The following is a 20,343-nucleotide window of genomic DNA, read 5'->3' on the forward strand; positions in this document are numbered from 1 at the left end:
CACACTGGCCCTGGAATCGCCCAGACTCCGAGTCAAAGGCTTTGCAAACCTTGAGTTCCACAGGTAACTCCTAGAAAACTTCTAGAAACATGTCTCCACTTCCCAGAACCGCGGATTTGGCACAGCTCAGTTTTGGGAGGGTGAGGGCTGCCGCTGGGCAGAAGGGAGGCTGCACACGGGGATGGTTCTGGGCCCTGCTGTTGGTCGATCCCCTTCTGATGGTGCCAGGAGCCCGGCCAGGGCTTCTCAGGGTGCAAGTATTCTAAAGACCTGGTCCCCGGCCCGAACTGCTTGGCATTCTTGGCACAGAAAACCTTGCACACCTCTGTAGGACAGTTGCCTCAGCCCCTCACGCCCATACCCCGTCCAGGCGGTGGCTGTAGGAAGGGCAATGTCAAGGGCAGGTCTGCAGAGTCCCACGAAGGCGGCTCTCACTGCCCAAGGAACCGTGGGACTTGGCTGTTGCAGAAGTTACAACCACTAAGAGAGCTTACGAATAAATATGTGTGTGCATATATATATTTTTCTAGAATGTCCTTCTTAGGTACACGGCCGCACCGCTGGGCCCTCCCAGTGTGGGGCCGCGTGAGCTCAGCGGGAGTCTCGGGCTGAGCCCCCTCCCTTTGAGAGCTCCAAGTGCGGCTGCCAGGTCAATACAGGGTTAGGAGTCTCATTTTTTCCAGAGTGTGGTCTTCTCGACAGTTCTGGTGCTGCCCACCCACTTTACATCTTGACAAAGCAGAATCTCAACAGTTTGGCTGAAAGGGCTCCTCCTGCTTTCAAAGTGACCAAGGACCCCAAGCATCAGCTGGGCCTAGCCCGGGCCCCGACTACCAGATGCAGGCACGGCCCAGCTCGGGAAGTTTCTGGAAGCTTTCAAAAGAACCATTCAGGAAGGACGCGCTTTTCAAGCAGCTCCACCCCGGCCCGACTCCTTCGATGCTGGGGTCTCCTGAACCCCAACACACGCCCCCCTACGGTTCATCACGGACTTTTCCAGACTCCGTATGCACAAAAGGACCGGTGGTGCCCCCGCCTGGGGATTTGGCACGTGTGACGGAAGCGGCCCAGCAGGTGCATAAAGGCAATCACTTGCTCCTGGGCTCGCGTGTGGATCCTCCCCCTTCCAGCAGGGAGCGAGCCCCCCGAGTTCAAGGGCAGGAAGGACTCAGGTTTGGCACAGGACGGGCCCAAAGGAAGCAGGGAAGCCGAAAGGGATGGCAGCACGGGGCCACAGGCCAACACAACCCCACCGCTCTCGGGCGCTCGCGGCCTGTAGCAGCAAGGCTGGGGGACGCTCCGCTCCCCTCAGGCCGTTCGTGAGCTCGCTCGGCGCAGCTCCGGGCCGAGGCGGCCGCGGACGGAGTCAGGGCGAGGCCGGGCGGCGGCTGTACTGCACTCGGTAGCGGGTCACCGGCAGCCCGTGCACGTGCGCGGTCTCGCAGAGCGTCTTGCAGGGCACCATGTCCTCGTCCTCCTCGCCCATCAGCCAGTCCTGCACCAGGCCGGCCGCCTCCACCGTCACGTTGTCCTCCAGCCAGCGGCCGTGCCACTCCTCGAAGTGCTGGTGGTGGCGCAGCAGGACCAGGGGCTGTACCTGTGGGGGGGGGGCAGGGGTGCAGAGTCAGGGTGGCCCCAGACGGCCGGGGCCCGGAGCCCGGGGGCGCACCCCTCCCAGACGGCCGTGGGCGGGGAGGGGCACCTGCTTGGCCCGGCAGAGGGTCCCGCGGCGGTACATGTAGTCCTCAGAGTTGACGATGAACATCATCTTGTGGGTGCTCAGCTTGAAGCGGCAGTCCACGTTGCAGGCGCTCTCCACCCCGACCAGCCGCTTCCAGGAGCTCTTGGCCTCGCCACGCAGGGCGCGCACCTGCTCACACTGCCACCTGCGGAACTTCTTGAGGTTCCTGGGGGTGAGAAGAGGATCTGCAGACTGGGAAATCCTCCGGGCGCTTAAGGTCGGGAAGGCATCCGACTTCCCCGGGGTTGGAGAAATGCAAACGGAAGCAGTAGAAACCACCACCCAACCCCTCCCACCAGCAACACGTGAAACCCAGGCAGGGCCCGGTGCTGCCCGCGGCAGGAGGGGCCTCCCTGGGCCCACGCAGAAGGAAGCGCATCTGTGGGTCCTCTTACCTCTGCAGGAACACGGGCTTCAGGAGGAAGCCCTCGGTGGGCGAGCTGGACGCCCCCTCGGTCCCCACGTACTGCTCCACGTACCGAGCCAGATGCTGTGGGGCCAGAGGGAGGCAGGCCTGTGTTTTCATCCCCACCCCCCAAAGCATTAGGAGGATGGCAGCTAGTGAGGAGCGGACGCATGACGGAAGCCACCAGACGGCGGCTCTGGATGGAGCACTCGTCTAGAGCCATGAGTTCAACAGCTGTGGCACTTCATGCTCACGTGGATAAATCCCGGCCATGTCCCATCCTCTCTGTCCGTCACATACAAGCTCACACGGGGAACCGGGCCCTCACACAGAGGAGCGCCGGGTCTGGGGAGCAGGAACGACATCAAGACACACGCAGTAGGGCAAGGCCAGGGAGGAGTTGGGGATGAGCAGAAGGCAGGGCTTGCAGGGGCCGCCTGGGGCTGGGGTGGGCACGGCCTGCAGTGTCCCGTGACGCTTCATCTGCTCGCCACCCTCTAAAAGCCAGAGGCTCCTCCAGACTCAAGCCTAACCAAACCACATTTGCTGGAAACTTCCGGAAGGGGCAGGATGTGCAGACCCCCGAAGCACGCAGGAAAGGATGCAGTGAGGGAGCCCCCCGGCTGGCTGTGGTGGCGGGGGGGGCCTGACCCTGTGAAGCCGGCTGGGGGCTTACAGGCCCCAGGACCCCAGGTGGAACGTGCATCCTGGAGTGCGGACCAGGGCTCTGGGCTTTGTGCACAGGGAGCGCAGGCTCATGCGCCCCAGGGTCTCAGTGACCATGCTGAGCGCAGGCCCAAGTGGGGCATCACAGTGTTGGCGGCAGGTGGGAGGAGCCAGAACAGGGTTGTGCGGGGAGGGCGGCCCGGCTCTCACATGGCCTCCTGCCCTGGGACACCCCCATTGGCTCCCCCTCAGGCTTCCAAGGACAGCATTCGGGCTGCAAGTGAGGCTTCTCTGGGTGGACATTTGGCAGCCTGTGCTTGGCCAGTGTGTGCCCAGGGCTTGTGGCAGGGGCGCCCACAATGCTGCCCGTGGGACGGCGGGTTCAAGGTGCAGAGCACGGGGCTGAGGTTCTCACCTGGACCTCCACGGGGTCCTCTGTCTGCGCCTCCTCGGTGTCTAGAAGCTCGATGGTCATGATCACCTGCCCTTTGCGTTGGAGGAACATCACCTAGGGAAGAAGGGGGACGAGCAGCTGAGGCCACGGGGAGGGCCCAGGCGAGACTGAAAGGGCGCCTATGACTGCCTTCCCCGGCCTCCAGGGCCCAGTAAGAGTGTGTGGTTATCAGGCAGGCTGGCAGCCACGTCAAGGCCCGGCCCCAGCGCTCCTCCCGCGCCCCAGCAAAGCCGCCGGTCCTCCCCCCTCCCCGTTGCGGGCGCCCCTCCTCGCAGCCCCGGCCTCGTGGGGGACAGAGCGCGGCCCCCACCTTACCTTGAAGCAGTTCTCATCGGCCATGCACCGCTCGGCCTTCCACTGGTAGCTGGTCTCCCTGGCAGCACGCACGCAGCGAGAGGACAGGTTCCCCCCCGCGGCACCCCGCTTCTTCTCGTTCAAGTAGAGCTCCACCACCTTCAGACAGACGTCGTCACTCACGAGGTGGTGCAGCTGCGGGGAGGGAGAGCCAGTGGGCGCCCAGCAGGCCGCCCCCCGGGGAAGGGTGAGGCACAGCTGCCGCCCAGGGAGGAGGTCCGCCAAGTCCATGAGGTGGCCCGGAGGCCGGGGTCCGCCGGGCCGTGCTGGGCGGCCACTGAGCTGGGGACAGGAGGCCCCGGACCGGATGGGAAACCAGCCCAGCCTGGGCGTGAGGAACGCGCAGAAAAAGGACCGAAGGAGAAGTCCCCAAAATGGGGGCGGGGACTATCCCAAGGTGGTGCCGTGGCAGGTAATTTTCCCTAAGTGTTCTACTATCAACACAATTAAGTCTTGTAATCCCTACAAATGGACTTAAAACCCGCAGGTGCAGGAAGAGAGGGGTAAGGGAAGCAGCTGGCGGCGGCGCCCTGGACAGGCTTCCGCAGTCTCGGGGCCTTCCCCGCCGCTGCTTTGTTGAATAAATACAACATGTGGCCACACGTCAATCTCACACGGTGCCTGGCACACGGCAAGGTCCCAGTAAACACCGGCCGCTGTTACTGAAAAGAAGAAATGCTGATCAAACAAGGAAGAAGAGGCAAAGAGCACCGACAGGGCCCCGCAGGCTGCCGACGGAGGCACGGAGGGCCTCGAGAGCATCCAGCCCGCTGGAAAGTGGGGAGCTCGGGGCGAGGGGTCCTGGCCCCTACCAGGACTTGAGCTAAATACCCCCGTTTTTCTAGCTCCTTTTTAAACAAAACAAAACAAAACAAAAAAACGAGTTCTACAGGAGACATTTGTGGAAAGGGGAATAAAAAAAAAAAACAACAACATTCATCAGAGCGTCCGATCTGGTCCAACCCTCTGGGTGCTACAGACGAGCCTGCTGTCCCCAGAACGGGGGCCCACTGGGGGCAGACTGGACAGCCAGCCCCGGGACGCATGCCCAGCCCTGTAACGGCCTAAACACCGGGGGCTGTCCCCGTGCCAGAGGCCAGGCCGCGGGTGCCTGCCCGTGGGGAGGGCTGAAAGGAGGCAGGGCTGAGGCTGTCCGGAAGACCCACCAAGCTGCACGCTTCGGATCTGGGCACGCTTCTGGGGGTGTTTTTGCCTCAAGGAGAAGTTTGTAAAGCCTGAAAAGAAATGCCATTTCTAGCAACCGTATCTGGGTGGGAGGGTCAGGACACTATTCTTTCCTCGGCTTTTTTGCTTTCCGGCGAATAGCCTTCCTGGGCAAACAGGAAACCAAGTCAAGCTGAACAACAATAATTCTGGTGGTAACTGAGCAGGACTTACATCCCAGGACCACATCTGCCTCATCTGGGGTTTTGCTGTTTATAATAACGTGACTGATTCACGTGCCTGACTTTCTCTCATGGACACTCAGCTGTCGTGTCTTTTTTGCTATTCTCAGCGATGCGGGTAACTGGCCGACAGTCTCCCTCCAGGAGGAGCGGGTCGTGGTTCCTCACGTGTCGCTACCCTCAAGAAAGGTGTGCGGACAAGGAATCAAATGAGTCCTTATACAATCGCCAAAAGGTGGCAACGAGCCACACGCCCATCCGCAGGCGAGTGGATGAACCAATGTGGTCCACTCACTGCCACTGCTCTGTTCACGTGATGTCGGTGAATTCTGTGTTACGTGAATCCTACCTCCATAAGAACAAAAGGAAGGTGCTGACCCTGGGGATGAAGGCAGGGCCTCTCCCAAGGGGCTTGAGGCCGCCCAGCGCACGCTCACCTGCCTGGCGATGCTCTGCACCAGCTTGTCCATGGTGAAGCCCACATAGGCGTGGATGGTAAACATCTCGCGCAGCGTGTCCTCGTACTGCGTGGGGTCGATGCTGCCCTCCAGCAGGCTCCGCACCATGTCCAGGAAGGCCGGGTAGTACTCCTCCAGCTCCACCTCACCTGAGGGGCGGGGACAGCCATCACCCAGGGCCAGACACTCACGCGGCCCTCCCGCCACAGGCTTCCTCCTACCGGCCCTGACGAGCCGCCCGCGTCCCCGCCCGGCGGGGGTAGGGGAGCACCCGTGTAGCACCCCTGGGGGCCCCAGGCCTTACTCGGCTGCTTCAGCCGCAGCTCCATGGCGGGGTCATTGCCCTTCTCACGGCGGCCCTCACAGAGCAGCTTCTCCCGCTCCTTCTCGGTCCGGTACTCCAGGAGCTGCTTCTGCGCCTGGCGGTAGATCTTCAGCAGCCTGGAGCACAGGGTCTGGTGGAGGCGCAGGAAGAAGTACCAGTTGTTGTTGGCGAAGAAGAGGCTGTACACGTCGTCCAGGGGCTTGTGCTGCTGTGGCGGTTGCTCGGCGGCCGGCGGCTCGCCTACGGCCCCCTTCTCCTCTGAGGGGCTGCTCTGCGGCCCCGGCGCTGGCTTCTTCCGGTCACCGGGGTCGGCGCTCTGGCCCTGGGGGCTCCCCCGGCCCTCATCGGCAGAGTCCTCGGACGCGCCCAGGTCCAGCTGCTGGGAGAAGAAGAGGCTGGGCACGAACTGGTGCACCAGCTGGTGGATGGTGCCCTGGTCCTCCTTCTGGATGGCTGGCTGCCGCTTCACGTAGTAGCTGATGAGGGCGGCCGCGTCCTCCAGGATCTGCCTGTCCTCATACACGAAGATGAGGTGTGGCTCGCTGGAGGGGGCGCTACGGCCCTCGGAGTGCTGCTCCTGGTGCTGTGGGGACAGGGGGCCATTAGGCAGGAAGTGACCAGCTGGGAGAAGTCCAAGATGGGGGGGATGGGGCCAGGGCCACAGGGCTCTAAAGGCATCACACTCTGGTCCGGGTGCAGCCCAGCACCTCCCACCTGCCTGGTCCCGTTCCCCAGCCTACTCCGACCACTATCCTCTCTGGGTCTAGAATGATTTGACCTACAGGAGCATGGTCAGCCCTATCACACCCCCCTAGGCCTTCCTGCACTGCTCATGACAGGACCACAGTCCCTGGCATGTCGTCCTGCAGCCCCCCCACACCTGGCCTCTTTCAATGCTTCAGGGGTGCTGAGCTCCCTCCTGCTGTGTGCGGGACCTTTGCACATGCCCCTCTGCTCCCTGGCCCTGGAAAGCCACAGCCCCTGCTCAGTCTTTATCCAGCTCGTGACTGCTTCCTGCGAACCTGTAGATGATCATATTCCCTCCAGACTGCCTTGAACTGCCTGCTGAGGTCAGGCCCGACGACGTGCTCTCCCGGGTGGCACCGATGCCCAGCACCAGGTACCAGGCACCAAGGCTGACACACACCCAGGCTCTCGGAAAAGTGAGCGTGGATGCCGTCCCTGCAGGTGGGGAGCTCCCAGGGGCAGGGCCGGGTCTCTCTCACCTCTCAGTGACCAGCCTGCAGTACAGCACTGAGGGGGCTCCTCGAACAGCCATGGAAGGAGTGACTTACAGACAACAGGTGCAGGGCCAGGGCCTTGGCTTTCTGGGGTGGGCGACTCCTATCTCTTTCCACCAGAGGTCGTGCTCCCCAAGTGCCACTGAATTCTGCCACAGCCCGAGACCGCCTTCCCCCCACAGGGAGGAGTCCTGAGAGCTGGTGTGCCCAGTGCCTGGCTCTGGCGTGACCTTTCTGCTACTGCTTTGTGAGTCCCGATCTCATTTGTGCCACAGACGCCCTCAAAAATCTTTTCAAGTCCTTTCCCTGGGGCAAGTTCCGAGGCACGGAATACAGAACTGTGCTCTGCTAACACCCAACCACGAGGGGCCAACCTCCCTATGCACGAAGGGCTTGCACATGCAGAGCTCACGAGGCTGGTGGGCCGACCTCTGGCCCCAAACAGTGCCCTGTCCTTTCCTCTTGGCCCCTAGGGCAAGAGCGAAGGAACTCAGCGGTGACCGTGGTGGGCCTCATGAGTCACCTCATCAACTCTCATTCTGACGGTGTCCCACGGACCCTATTTGGGGGAGTGGGGGTGGCGCTCTCAGGCTTGGACCACCGACTCGAGGATTCAAGTGAGGAAGCTGACTAGCTGCAGGTGGGCCCTGCGGGGCCGAGGGTGGCCCAGGGCAGGGAGGCAGGAGGGAAGGAGCTTCCTATCACAGGCCCTTGCAAGTAGCTCACTCCCTGCACGCATTTTTCGATGCCTAAATCCTTGAAGCCTGGCCCCAGCCCTGCCTCAGGTCTGTGGTGAAGGCCCCATGAGCCTGACTGTGCCAAAGTTGGCAAGAAGGCATAGGGCAGTGGCTAGAGGCAGAGACCTAGGGCCCAGAGCCCTGGTCGCCTGTGACCGGCCTCGGCAAATGGCCACCTCTCGTGCCTTGGTTTCATCGCTGCTAAAACCAGGACAATGGTACCGCATCGTAAGGTCTGTGAGCATGAGACAGATGGAATGTTCCTTCTCAGGGTCTACCTGCGCCAGGCACACAGCTGGCAGCAGAGACAGGAGAGCTGAGGTCACCTGAAGGAAGGTCCATCGAGGCCCCGGGGGTAAGCGGGGAGGCGAGAGTCCCCTGCCAGCCACGGCGGAACCGCTACAATCCTCCCCCTGAACCCATTCTAGTCTGTCACAGAAACATCCCCTCCACCCCTACACAGCCCTGCAAGAGGGTTGCTGGGGAAACAGAGGCACAGAGAGCCGGCAGCCTGCCTGAGACTGGGAGAGCTGGAGGTGGAGCCGGGACCCCTTGCCCGCTCAGCCCTGCACAGAGGGCCTCACCTCGTCATAGACGCTCTCGATCTCGTTGAGTAAGCTCTTGGAGCGAAGGGCCTTGGTGTCGTTCTGTTTGAAGTTTACGGCCTGATGGTCCAGGGACTTGAGATATGCCTTCTCGTACTGCTCCCGCCAGATCTTGTTGAAGCCCTGCTGGGCCTCCCGCCACTCCTCCTCCTTGGCCTTCAGCCTGCAGGGTCAAAGGGGCTCAGCATGGGGACAACCCCGGCACCCACCATGGGCAGCCTGTCATCCATCCACAGGCCCTGCCGAGTGCATTCCAAACTCGGGAAGCCGGCTCCCGGCCTGGGCCATGGGTTCTGTGCTGAAGAAAAGAGGACGGGAGGGAGCAATGGCTCTGTAGAACCAATGTGGCTGGTTTTACAGTTTCTCAAAATACTGCTGCCCCAACACCTCCTCCCTGCCCCGGGCCATGGCACTGCCCACACTCTGGGTAGGTGCTGGATCAACCACGGGGCTCACTCGCTTGACTGCAAGCCCCACAAGAAGGGACTATGTCAGCCTGGCTCAGCTCTACAACCCCAGGGCTGAGCACAGCATGTGGTCAAGGGCAGCCACTTAATAATTAATACCTGTTCACTAGCACAAAAAGGGTCCCAGAACGTACTGCTAAGTAAAAGACAAGCTAGGGCGGTCCTATTTGTGCTTTAAAATAGTAACTTTTCATGTTTAGATAGGATTACGTGCATGGTGGGAAGTTCTAGAAGGACACAGACAATTGTTCAGTTGTGCTTTTCTCTCAGGAGTAGAACAGGCGATGAAGAAAGACTGGAAACCGCACTAAGCCAGCCCGAGGCCCCGGGGACCCCCTCCCGATCACACTGGTGACAAACAGCACTAATGAGCTCCCTGGGGACCGCCTGCGGCAGGTGGGGCAGCCAGAATCTGGAGGACACCTTTTCAGGACGACGGGGACGGCAGTGACGGGGTTTTTCTTGAGGCTCTCGATGATCTCTGGAGCCTTGTCGCCGTAAATACGGTGGATGGCGCGGCGCTGGATCACCTCCGACGTGCCCCCCAGACAGTCATCCAGCCGGAACTTCTCCTGATCTTCAGGTGCCATCCGCGAGAGCTTCTTCTGCACACTTTCCAACACGCGGATCGTGGCCAGGTTGGTCTCCAGGACGACATCTAACTATGGAAAGGAAGGCAGGGGCCGGCTGTCGGGGGGCAGCGGGGCCCTGGGGACTGGCCTGGGTCGGCAGAAGAGATGTGTAGACAGAACTGATCAACTTCTGTGTCTCGGGGGTGGGTGGGGGGATGATGGATGCCAGGCCGTGGAGGCCCTGAAGCGTCTCCAGGGGCCAGAGCAAGAACGGCTGGTTACGGGGCTGGGGTCCGACCCTGGCAATGGTGCAAGCCAGACGCCCACTAAAGAAGACTTGTGGGCCCCTTCCCACTGCACGAACATCCAGTGGCTAGAACACAGGTGGACCCATCTGAGGAGGGAAACGGTCCCTGGGCGGACCCACTTCACGGGCAACAGCGGCAATAAGGGAGGACTCGCGGTACTCACAGCCCTGGGGAAGACTCTCCAGGGCACGTGCTGATGGGGAGCCAACCCCCAAAGGAACACACTGTGTGATTCCACTTATGACAAAGTGACAGAGCTGGAGGGTAAGTGAGTGGTTGCCAGGGGTCGGGAGGGAGGTGGGGAGGTCCATCAAGGGCGGCAGGAGGGATCCCAGGGGTGGGGGAGCGGTGGAGAACACCCACACGCGCACACACGCACCACACACACGCGAACACGTGCACACACACACAAACACAAGTTCAACTATGGAGATGTGAGTAAGATCTCAGGGTGAGTCAATGGCAACCTCCTGGCTGAGACACTGTGCCCACGATTTTACAAGCTGTGACCGCTGGGAGAAGGGTGTCCGGGTTCACTTGCTGCATATAAATATACAACGATCTCAATAAGCATTCCAATGAAAAAAATTAAGGTAACTTGAATTAGTTAATTAAATTTAAATAAATATATGTATTTAAAATCGAAAGAAACAGCACCACTGCCTAGCCAGCCTAAAAGCCAGCAAGGCAGAAAAGGGACACTTTTGGGTGCTGCCCCCTGCTGGAAAGTGCTGGAATCCCAGATACTCGAAAGGAGACTGGGGAGGGTGCGAGGGAGGATCAGGAGGGAGAAAAAGACAAAGTGGAGAAGGGGGTACAGGCTCGCTCGCACTCCACGCCTCCCTGATCCCAGCAACACCAGCACACACACCTCAAAACGCTCATCCTCACAGCGGTGCAGCTGCTCTTCGTAGGGGGTCTTCTTGGAGCTGACGAAAGTGGAGTCCTCTGACCAGGAGGGGAAGGAGACCCAGGTGTCATTCAGCACCTGCACCAAGAGGAAATGCTATGACCAGGGTGGTAGGCCTCGGTGGCCAGAACCATTTACTATGCCGCCCAGCACAAAAGATATGGAGATAAGTAACATTGTAATCCGCATTTTACAGGAAATTATCTTCTCATACAAATAGCAACCTTAATTTTAAAGTGGTTTTAAGAGAAAACAGGACTTTGGTCAAGTAAACAAATCGTACTATGTCAGGGGTTGGCAAACTTTCTCTGTAAAGGGCTAGATAATAAATATTTTAGGTTTTGCGGGCCAGCCCATCTGTCAGGACGACTGAACTCTGCCTTTGTCCTGATAAAGAAGCCACAGGCACTATGTAAATGAATGAGCATGTCTATGTGCCAATAAAACTTTATTTGCAAACACAGGCATAGGGCCAGATTTTAGTTTGTTGACCCCTGGACTATATATCCTGAAATCAGCAAGCACTCTTGAATTCTGGAAACAGAGTAACAGCCTGTCTACTAACCTCGAAAAAGTATTCCATGGTCAGGCTAAACAGAGACACCAAGGGCAGTGAACCTGGGACACAGCAGGCTCCTGGCAGAAATACACATAAATCTAGATGGAGGAGAATGCCAAAGCCAATGCCAAGGCCACGTGCTCTGCGGCTTGCCAAAGCTACCAGTGGGGAAGGAACCACCATCTCAGCTCAGGCATTTTGTCTGGCCGCATCCCAGCACCGTTTGTTATTCAATATTTAGGGGGCCGACACTCAGTTTTCATGTAAAACATGGGGGTGATGGGTGTTTTTGCGGTGTGGGGGGTGATGCACCACGTAAGCTGACATGAGCCGCCAGGGAGCACTACCTCCTTGCAGATGGCCGTCCTCCCACTGCACTTGGGCTGCTGGTAGGTTTTGGGGAGCGCTCGGTAGCTGGATCCAATGCGCTTGCAAGACGCGTAGTCAATTTCCCGGCTTATTCCATCCCCGGATCTGTCGCTCATGGGTGGGGCGAATGACAGCTCTTTCACCCCCAGGAAGGACTTGAACTGTGCAAAGAGTTCTGGAAATTTCCTTCAGAAATAAAGACAAACAGTAAGTTGGCCTCCCTGGGGCTTTCTGGGAGGGACCTAGTGCTTTTGGGATGGCCTCCTGTAAACGCCCCCTGACGGTGGTCAGAGAGGAGGGCCGAGGCAGAACCAAGCATCAGATGTGTGTAATGTCCTCAAATGTGTGAATAAATCTGCCTCCCGCCCTTCTGTCACCTGCCAGGTCCCAACACTAACAGGAGAGCCTTGGAACACGCTGGAAGAGACAATTCGGATTGGCAGAAGCTGGGGCTAGTGATGTTCTTTAACTGGAAAAGGCCGGGCATCAGGCTGGGGATCGGTAAACTACTGCCAGGCTGCCCATGCCCGTCCCTGCAAATAAAGTTTTATTGGTACACCACTGTGTCCATTTGCTTGGTGCAGCCTGCTGCTGCTCCAGCACGAGTTCAGCGGCACCGCCCCTCGGCCCCGACAGGTCGTCTGCCAACCCTCGCTCCAGAGTCGTCCTACCTGAGGGGATCCCCTCCCAGACACCATCTCACAAGTGATTAAACGATCTGTGATTAAACGAGTACCAAATCCTACCGAGGGGCGCCTGGCCGGCTCAGTCGGTGGAGCGTGCAGCTCTTGATTTTGGGGTTGTGAGTTCGAGCCCCACGTTGGGTGTAGAGATTACTTAAAACAATCTTAAAAAAAAAAAAACCTGACCACAAGGAGGCAGGTACTTGGACGGGTGGCACGGCCATCCTGCCCCCCGCAGCCCCCTTCTGTCGTGGACCACACGCTCCCCTCCTGAGATGGCCGTCCACTGTGCCCCACTGTAGGGACCCCATGCCAACTCCACTCACAATGAAAACCCACGAGCACACGGAAATGCAGGGAGGGAAGACATCAACAAAACCCATGCGGAGGACATCTGACATTGCAGCCGTGACAAATGCCCACCGTGAATGCTCCGAAGGGGGAGCGGTCACTCCGACACAGCCCACTCCTGCCCCGACTCTGGCAGATCTCGGGGCCCCCGTGCCTGGCTGCCCCTGGGCGTGCAAACCCAGACCGAGGCTCACACCTCAAGAGAGGCCTTGTCGGGGCGACTGCTAGCCCAGCCAGGTGTCATAGCAAGGCGAGCGAGCAGAGGCCCGCTGCAGTTCTTCATTGCACATCCCCGTGGCCCTTCTCCGGCACTGCTCTCGGTGCGTGGAAATGGGAACAGCGGGCCCCAACCCAACACTGCCCACCCGTTCAGCACCTCAAATTTCAAGCTCCTTCATTCTTCTCCCTTAATCCCTCCCCGCCCCCGGCCCCCAACAATGGCAGGAAGTAGGTTTGGCCATTTTGCAAACAACATGCTGCTGGTAGGAAGCAGGGTCCCAATTCGGACTTGGGGCTGGTGACGCACCCAACTGGGCATGCCCGCCCTGCCCAGGCCTCCGCGGGCCCCTCGCCCACCACAGCACGTCATCGTTCCAGTAACAGCGCCCACTCCGCAGCGGGACCCAGACCCAGAGCACTGGATTCTGAGCTCACAGACACACTGCCGTGGGAGTGAGCACGCAATTCAAGTCCATATAAAAAGCCAGCCACGGTTTAGCCGAGGCTGTGTAACAGCGCCATCCTGCTCTGGGCCATTTTTCGTTAAGAGATCCCTACCAGGGGGCGCCTGGGTGGCTCAGCTGGTTAAGCGACTGCCTTCGGCTCAGGTCATGATCCTGGAGTCCCGGGATTGAGTCCCACATCAGGCTCCCTGCTTGGCAGGGAGTCTGCTTCTCCCTCTGACCCTCCCCCCGTCATGCTCTCTCTCTCTCATTCTCTCAAATAAATAAAATCTTAAAAAAAAAAAAAAAAAAGAGATCCCTACCAGCCTGGGAGAGTGAACCCAAGTGAAAAGGTCACCCTGACGTGTGTATCCTCTCAGGATCTCAGGAAGCACTGCCTGATGACCCTAACTTGACCTCTGAGTATCCCAACCTATGGAGCATGACCTTAGCACTGACTATAGAACCCGGAGACAAACGCCCTTCATTACAGACCCTGCTGAGAAAACCACGATTCGTACAAGTAAGGGAACAGTATACAGTCGCTACCAATGATCATGTAGACTCACATTTCACACTGAAAGACATCCAAGAAATACCAAATTAAAAAAAAAAAAAAGGATGCTGCAGCGCAGCCTGATAGCATCGTGTCCTGAGGGCAGAGGATGAGCGAAGGGCCAGCTTCTGGGCTGGGCCACCCCAGACCCACCCATCACCACGGCAACTCTCTTTGAAGAGTCGTCTCTGAGCGAAGTGAGAGGTATGCACTCTGGGCCTCAGCCTCCTCATCTTTAAAATAGACTGGAACAGGGGTGCCTGCGTGGTGCAATTAGTCAGGCATCCGACTCTTAGTTTCAGCTCTGGCTGTGATCTCGGGGTCGTGGGATCAAGCCCCGCGCTGGCCTCCATGCTCAGCGGCGAGCCTGCTTGAGTCTCTCTCCCTCTCCCTCTGCCCCTCCCGCTTGGGGTCCCTCTCTAAAATAAATAAATAAATAAACCTTAAAAAAGAAAAATTGAAACACATCAAATGTGTCCATGAGCCCGTATGATGCTTTATAAAAAGAAAGAAAGAAAAAAAAAAAAGAATTGGTCCCTAATTGGTCCTGGTAAGACAGGAATGTGACTCATCAACCAGCCATTGTAATAAAGGCAGAAATCAAGCATCTACCCTGGGCCGCCGAAAGGTGAAAAATGCTGTTGAGGGTCTCTCTTTTGCAACCCCCAGTGAACCCATAAATGAATCGAGCCACAGAAAGAATGTGGACACCACTGCCTCCTGATGGACAGAGGGACGTGGAGGCAAGGGCTGCAGGTGCGGGGGCGCCACCACAGAAACAGCAGGGAATGAAGCGGGAGGAAGAGACTCACAGACGTGCTCTAACACAAAACCCAGACGAGGCGGCAAGAGCGAGCCGTGTACTGGACGGTACCTGCGCCATCCTTCGGGTAGGGAGGCACTCGCTCCCAAGTGATACTTTTGAGGGGGGAGGGAGCACAATGGGATGGCCCAGGGAGGGGCTCCTGGGGGCTGGCGAAGGTCCACGGGTGACTTGGGTGGTGGGCACAAGGGGCTTTGCCTACAAATGATTCATCAAGTCATCCATCATGCGGATTCCTGGATCTGTGCTTCATTTTGTATTTAAAAAGAAAACTTAAAAAACTTTTTTTAATTAATAGTAAAGGGCTCAGGAAGCGCCTGTCCCTGGGGATGACTTTAGGGCTAAATAAGCCGCTACATAGTCATTATACAATGTGCACTTGCCACATCCCAGACACTATTTTAAAAGGTCTTAAGTGTAGGGCCCACCTGGAGCGCTCTGAAACTGTGTGTGGTACCTCTAGAAATCCCCATTTCCTAACAGGAAAACTAAGACTCAGACTGTCTAAGAAACTTGCCCGACGTGACAGAGCTGATGAGCTGGAGGCAATGCTGGGGCCGGCCCACTCCCCTCCTAAAGCGCACTGTGCATGTGCATTCACCTACTAGAAAACCCCTGCCCTGGCAGCGGCCGCCCCAGCCCCCAGAGTCTGCCCATCTCTGCCCACAATCTGCAGCAGCCTGTGCCGAAAGCAGGCCGCTGACCCCACCAACAGGGCTTCTCTCTGGCCGGCAGGGGTGCCGAGTGGCCATTTCCTTCTTCCTGGCAATTTCTGATTGGCAGAATTTTTAAAAGCACTTATCAAGTGAATCCCCAGAGGATTATACTGGGTGGAGAAAACCCAATCCACAAAGGTTATGTACTATGTAATTCCACCTACATAACACTTCTGTTATGTAAGTTTTAGAGCTGGAGCGCAGATTAGGGGTTTGCCAGGGGTGTGGGGCCAAGATCGGGGCGGGGAGGAGGACGGACGTGGGTGTGGGTAACACAGGTCAACACAAGCATCCCTGTGGTTCCGAAGCCGCTCAGTATCTTGACTGTTGTGGTGGCCACAGGAGCCTTCGCAGGTGACGGAGCTGTACATACGCACGCACACACATACGCATGCACACGCGTGCACGAAGCGGGAAAACCTGACAAGACGGGTGGACTGTGCGAGTGTCAGCATCCTGGTTGTCGCCGTGGGAGAACAGGGCCCAGGACCTGTCTGTGTTCTTTCTCACTCTACTGTGGCTCAATCTAGAATGACCTCCACCACCATGGCAATTTACAAACAAAAATCAAAGAAAGCATTTACTGTTTCCCGAAAGCGACAAGCAACAGAAAGGTGGACAGAGTTTAGGGATGCACAGCCTCGCGGAGGTCCCGGGAAGTATCACTCACCCGAGAAACGGGCTGACGAGCTGGAGGAGCTCGGAGCCAGACACGAGCTCCTGGTTGAAGAGCGCGATGCAGCGGAGGAAGTTCTCGTAGACCTCCTGGCTCTTCAGCACCCTGCGAACCTGCGGGGAGAGGGAATGAGGGGGCCCTGGAGGGCCAGGCCCCACCCGCACTCCCCACTCCACCCCACCCCTCCCTCAGCTCAGACATCACTAGGAGAGCACGGAGTCACCAATGCACGTGCTCTCAAGTGACCAGTTGTGGTCAGCAGGGCAAGGGGCTCCAGGCAACTAATTCACGGCTCAGAAGGTATGCACGCGCAGGGCCAGCTCGCTGGCTCCTGTCACTGACCCTGGGCGGGAGCCCCATAACTACCCCGGCTTTAGAAAAGCCACACAGCTTCGGGGAGGCCAACATGTGTCTTCAAACCTGCACGGGTCCCGAGCTCTGCTACCTTCTGCCTGCACCACTGCCCACAGTGTGAAGCTGGGTGGCGGCCCCTTCTCCCCAGCTTACCCCAGCCGCTGCCCAGCCTACCGGCTCCCTTCCCACGGGCTGTCCCATCCTGCACACCCGAGCTGGGTGAGGCCAGCCTCGACGGCTCACCTTGTCAAAGAAGGAAAACTCCTGCAGGGTGCCGTACTTCCCCACGGCAGCAATGGACAGGTCTTTGGTACCTCGGAGTTTCATTTTCTTCTGTGGAGAGAAATTCCATGCTATGAAGGCTCTGGGCATCTTTGTCAGAGTTAGGGCGTCGCCGGCGCTGAGCTCCCTGACAGCAACCGCCACGAGGGGCTGGATGGGGTCTGCCCAGGACCCCTGTGGAGGAAATCTCAGGACCACCCATCTCAGCCTCCGTGGCCTAGTGAAGGCTGCTCCACCCACGATCTGGGCTCTAAATTTCAGCAGTTTAGGGCTTCTGGTAATAGGTGGGAGCATCACAAAATTGGAACAGCAAGGGAGATGTATCCTGGGATGTAGTATCAGAAACCTCTCCCCCTGCCTGTTTTGTCCTGTGGGCTGTAACGGGGTGGCAAGGGGATAGAAAGAAGACAAGATGATCCTAGAGAAGCCTGAGTTTTAAATCTCTGTTAAGAGTTTTGCGTCTAAGCTGGACTTAGCCCAGAAATTGGCTGCATGCTTGAGGCATCGAAGACCCTACAAAACCATCTCCCAATGCGGGGGATATGTCCAGAGGACACAGAAGCCAGCTCAAAGGGGCCCCATCGGCCAAATCTGAGACAGTTTAGATGCCAAGATGAACAATAAAAGTCACAGATTACAACCCGGAGTCCCTGCTGATGTAGGTGCCCAATAAATGGGGACGAAGGAAAAGCTCTTCCTTACAGTAGAAAGCCAACTAGTAAATGCACAAAAAATGATGGAATTAGAAAGTCACCATCATGGGTGATGAGTGCAACAGGAGATGGATCTCAGCCCCTCTCACTCCTCAACGGGGCTTCTTGTGCAGTGACCGACCTGCACAACTGCACATGGTGGCCTGCCCATGAAAGAGCATGGTGAAAAGGAGAGGACCTAGCGGTACATCCTGTTTCTACAGGAAGAAGTAACACTCCTCATAACAATCCTGTGAGCCACAGGTAATGAGTGAACAGCCACCTTAGAGGTGAGCGGAACTCCTAAGGTCCCACAGCTGGTGAATTCCAGTGAGACCAAGGTCCAGACTCCCTGCCCATGCCCTGGGCACACTGCTCCCTAGGTCGTCTACAGAGAGGACCCGGCTGCTGGGGGTCCATACAGGTGGACATCTATGTGCACAGCTGATGGTTACCTTGGCTGGTGCAGACACTGGACGGAGGAGCGAGGGCCGAGAGCGCTTTTTGCTGTGTTCCAGATTCTTCTCATGTTCACTCTTCTGGACACTGTTCATTTCACATGGCCCATTTCCTGTGAACTACAAACACAAACACAAGAGGTGATCAGTGCTGGAGAGATACAGCTGGGCCCCTCAGTACTGGCTCTTGGTGTCTGGGTGTGTGGAACCACCTTGGGCTCAGCCCATGGCCCCAGTGAATGCTGCCTGCCACAGGCCAGCAGGGGGCCCCGTCTGCATGCGAGGCAACTCTAGCTCTTCAGATGTTGTTTGGGTTTTTTTTTTAAAGGATTTTATTTATTTATTTGAGAGAGAGAGAATGAGAGACAGAGAGCACGAGAGGGAAGAGGGTCAGAGGGAGAAGCAGACTCCCCGCCGAGCAGGGAGCCCGATGTGGGACTCGATCCCGGGACTCCAGGATCATGACCTGAGCCGAAGGCAGTCGCTTAACCAACTGAGCCACCCAGGCGCCCAGATGTTGTTTGTTTTATTAGAGGGGAGACCCGGGTACCCAGATTATCACAGTTTAACATGGCTGTGATGGATGACGGTCCTGATAGGTGAAGGAGGGCACAGTGGAGAGACATGAGAGTTGGGCTTTGGCGTGCAGGGCTCACCCAACAGACCACTGACAACAGGGGTCTGCCTGCATGTTTGTGCACCCCACAGTAAGAGAAAGCATTTCAGGCAGGGGACTGGCACGCACGAAGCCCTGGCAGCGAGAAACAGCCGACGGCCACCAGCTTACTGGGGCGGGGGGCGGGGGGGGGGTCTTCCAGCCAAGTCTATATTCTTTTCTATGAATGGAAAACAGGTCTTGAGGAGTGTCATCACTCACTGGCAGGCTCGTCACTGGTCCTCCCAGGCTCTATGCTTAATAGATAGGAACGCTCATCACAAGTGGGGTATCTACAGGGTGTTGGCAATATTTATGAGGAACAGTTCTGGAAGAACAGTTCAGGATTGCATTTATGTGAATGTGCCAGAAAGCTGAGCAGACATGGGGAAGGCAGACAGACCTCGGGTTCTCTGCAAGATGTGTGCTGGGACAGGGAGGTACCTGGCAGTCACCCCATCACCGGACCTGGGACGTGGAGACACCACCTGAAGGGAGTACTGCTGGCCCAAGGTGTGGGCTGGGTGAGTAAGCTGTGGTGTAGCCAAACAAAACAGCCAGGAACTACCAGATACCAGTGTGCTAGCTCTGTGTCTGGGGACAGGCAGACCTGATACATTCTTACAGGAACAAGAAAAAAACCCTAGGGGCAGAACAAACAGGATACCATTTAGTTTTTCTTTAGGATAAACATTTGTTTGCCCCGTGTAGGAAATTTCTGGAAAGACAGATAGTATAAGATACTTGTGAGTACCTAACTCTGAAGAGAGCAACCAGGAAACTGAGACAAGGAAGGAGAAGTTTACTTTTCAAGCCTTATGTTCTAACTAGTGCTTGATTTTTTCATTAACACGCATGGTTTTTGTATGACAATAACTGTAACAATAATATTAAAGACCTATCATTTAACGACAGGCAAAACCTGGCCCTCAGGGGATTACGCTTCTCTGGAGAAGTTTTCTGAAGATTCAAAGCTACTCTAAGAACCCGAAGTGGAAACATCTTCAACTGCTATTTCTTGTTATAGATGCCAGAATAGGTGCAAGCAGCAACTCCTGAAGGAGGGGGCCAGGTGACACCGTGAGCGCTGAGTGGGACCAGGGCCCTCACAGGGAGACCCACTGCTCGCCCAGCCACGCCTCCCCCAGCTGGAAGGCAAGCCCAGTCTCACCCAGTTTCCTTAACACTTCAGACAGTTCTTACTTTTTATAGTTACATGTCACCATTTGTGACCGTGTCAGTTAGATGGACCCTCAAAGACCCTTTGGGCATACTCACCATGCTCGGCCTGTTTTTGTAAATAAAGTTTTATTGGCACATAGCCATGCCCACTGGTTGCCATACCATCCAAAGCTGTTTTCCCCACCATAACCCCACAGCCAAGTCTTTGTGACAGAGACCCACTGGCCTGCAAAGCCTAAGACACTATCAGGCCCTTTACCAAAAAAAAAAAAAAAAAAAGTTTGTCGACTCTGACTTAGGCCAAGTGGTCACATTTAATTAGAACAATATCAGATTTCATCTTTAGTTTCTTTTTCCTGCTGTTTTAATAAAAATTCAAAATTTAACATAAAGGACGGTGAGGATAAAGATCAAATTATACAACAGATTCTTTGTGGGTGTTTTTAATAATTTTTAAAGAATTGATTCAATCGTTTGAAATGTACAAGATGCTCTAATCAATGAACTCTGCTGAATTGGTAACAAAATGCTATTTCAAGAAACTGTGTGGGCAGGTGCCTTTCTGAGGGAGATGCTTATTTTTCCGGGGCTGGCTTTGTCGGGGTCCAGCTCCGTAAGTGCTGAGTGGTGCCCAGCAGGGGGAGCCGCAACCACAGCAATCAGAGGACGGGGGCT

General features: G+C 56.9%; 1 protein-coding gene across 2 annotated transcripts in view; it reads right to left on the reverse strand.

The window, feature by feature from the left end:
• Window positions 1–490: 490 nt before the first annotated feature.
• The window catches only part of SIN3B (SIN3 transcription regulator family member B), a 35,129-nt gene continuing 15,276 nt past the window's right edge, over window positions 491–20,343 (reverse strand). Inside the window, exons 6-19 of one of the 2 annotated variants that reach the window (XM_081814971.1) lie at window positions 17,829–17,951; window positions 16,643–16,732; window positions 16,040–16,158; window positions 11,557–11,764; window positions 10,612–10,728; window positions 9,284–9,522; window positions 8,373–8,556; window positions 5,790–6,393; window positions 5,465–5,634; window positions 3,583–3,756; window positions 3,229–3,321; window positions 2,137–2,231; window positions 1,703–1,907; window positions 491–1,597 (exon numbers count right to left, since the gene is read on the reverse strand). In XM_081814971.1, the coding sequence (XP_081671097.1) occupies window positions 1,367–1,597; window positions 1,703–1,907; window positions 2,137–2,231; window positions 3,229–3,321; window positions 3,583–3,756; window positions 5,465–5,634; window positions 5,790–6,393; window positions 8,373–8,556; window positions 9,284–9,522; window positions 10,612–10,728; window positions 11,557–11,764; window positions 16,040–16,158; window positions 16,643–16,732; window positions 17,829–17,951 (2,652 nt within the window). In that variant the 3' untranslated portion in view covers window positions 491–1,366. Of the gene's footprint in view, window positions 1,598–1,702; window positions 1,908–2,136; window positions 2,232–3,228; window positions 3,322–3,582; window positions 3,757–5,464; window positions 5,635–5,789; window positions 6,394–8,372; window positions 8,557–9,283; window positions 9,523–10,611; window positions 10,729–11,215; window positions 11,287–11,556; window positions 11,765–16,039; window positions 16,159–16,642; window positions 16,733–17,828; window positions 17,952–20,343 lie in introns of those variants that run through there. The other variant, XM_081814972.1, reaches the window with a different exon arrangement.

The sequence above is a fragment of the Leptonychotes weddellii genome, chromosome 1 (genome assembly GCF_054177405.1).
Source record: "Leptonychotes weddellii isolate Sample4059 chromosome 1, ASM5417740v2, whole genome shotgun sequence".
Taxonomy (NCBI): domain Eukaryota; kingdom Metazoa; phylum Chordata; class Mammalia; order Carnivora; family Phocidae; genus Leptonychotes; species Leptonychotes weddellii.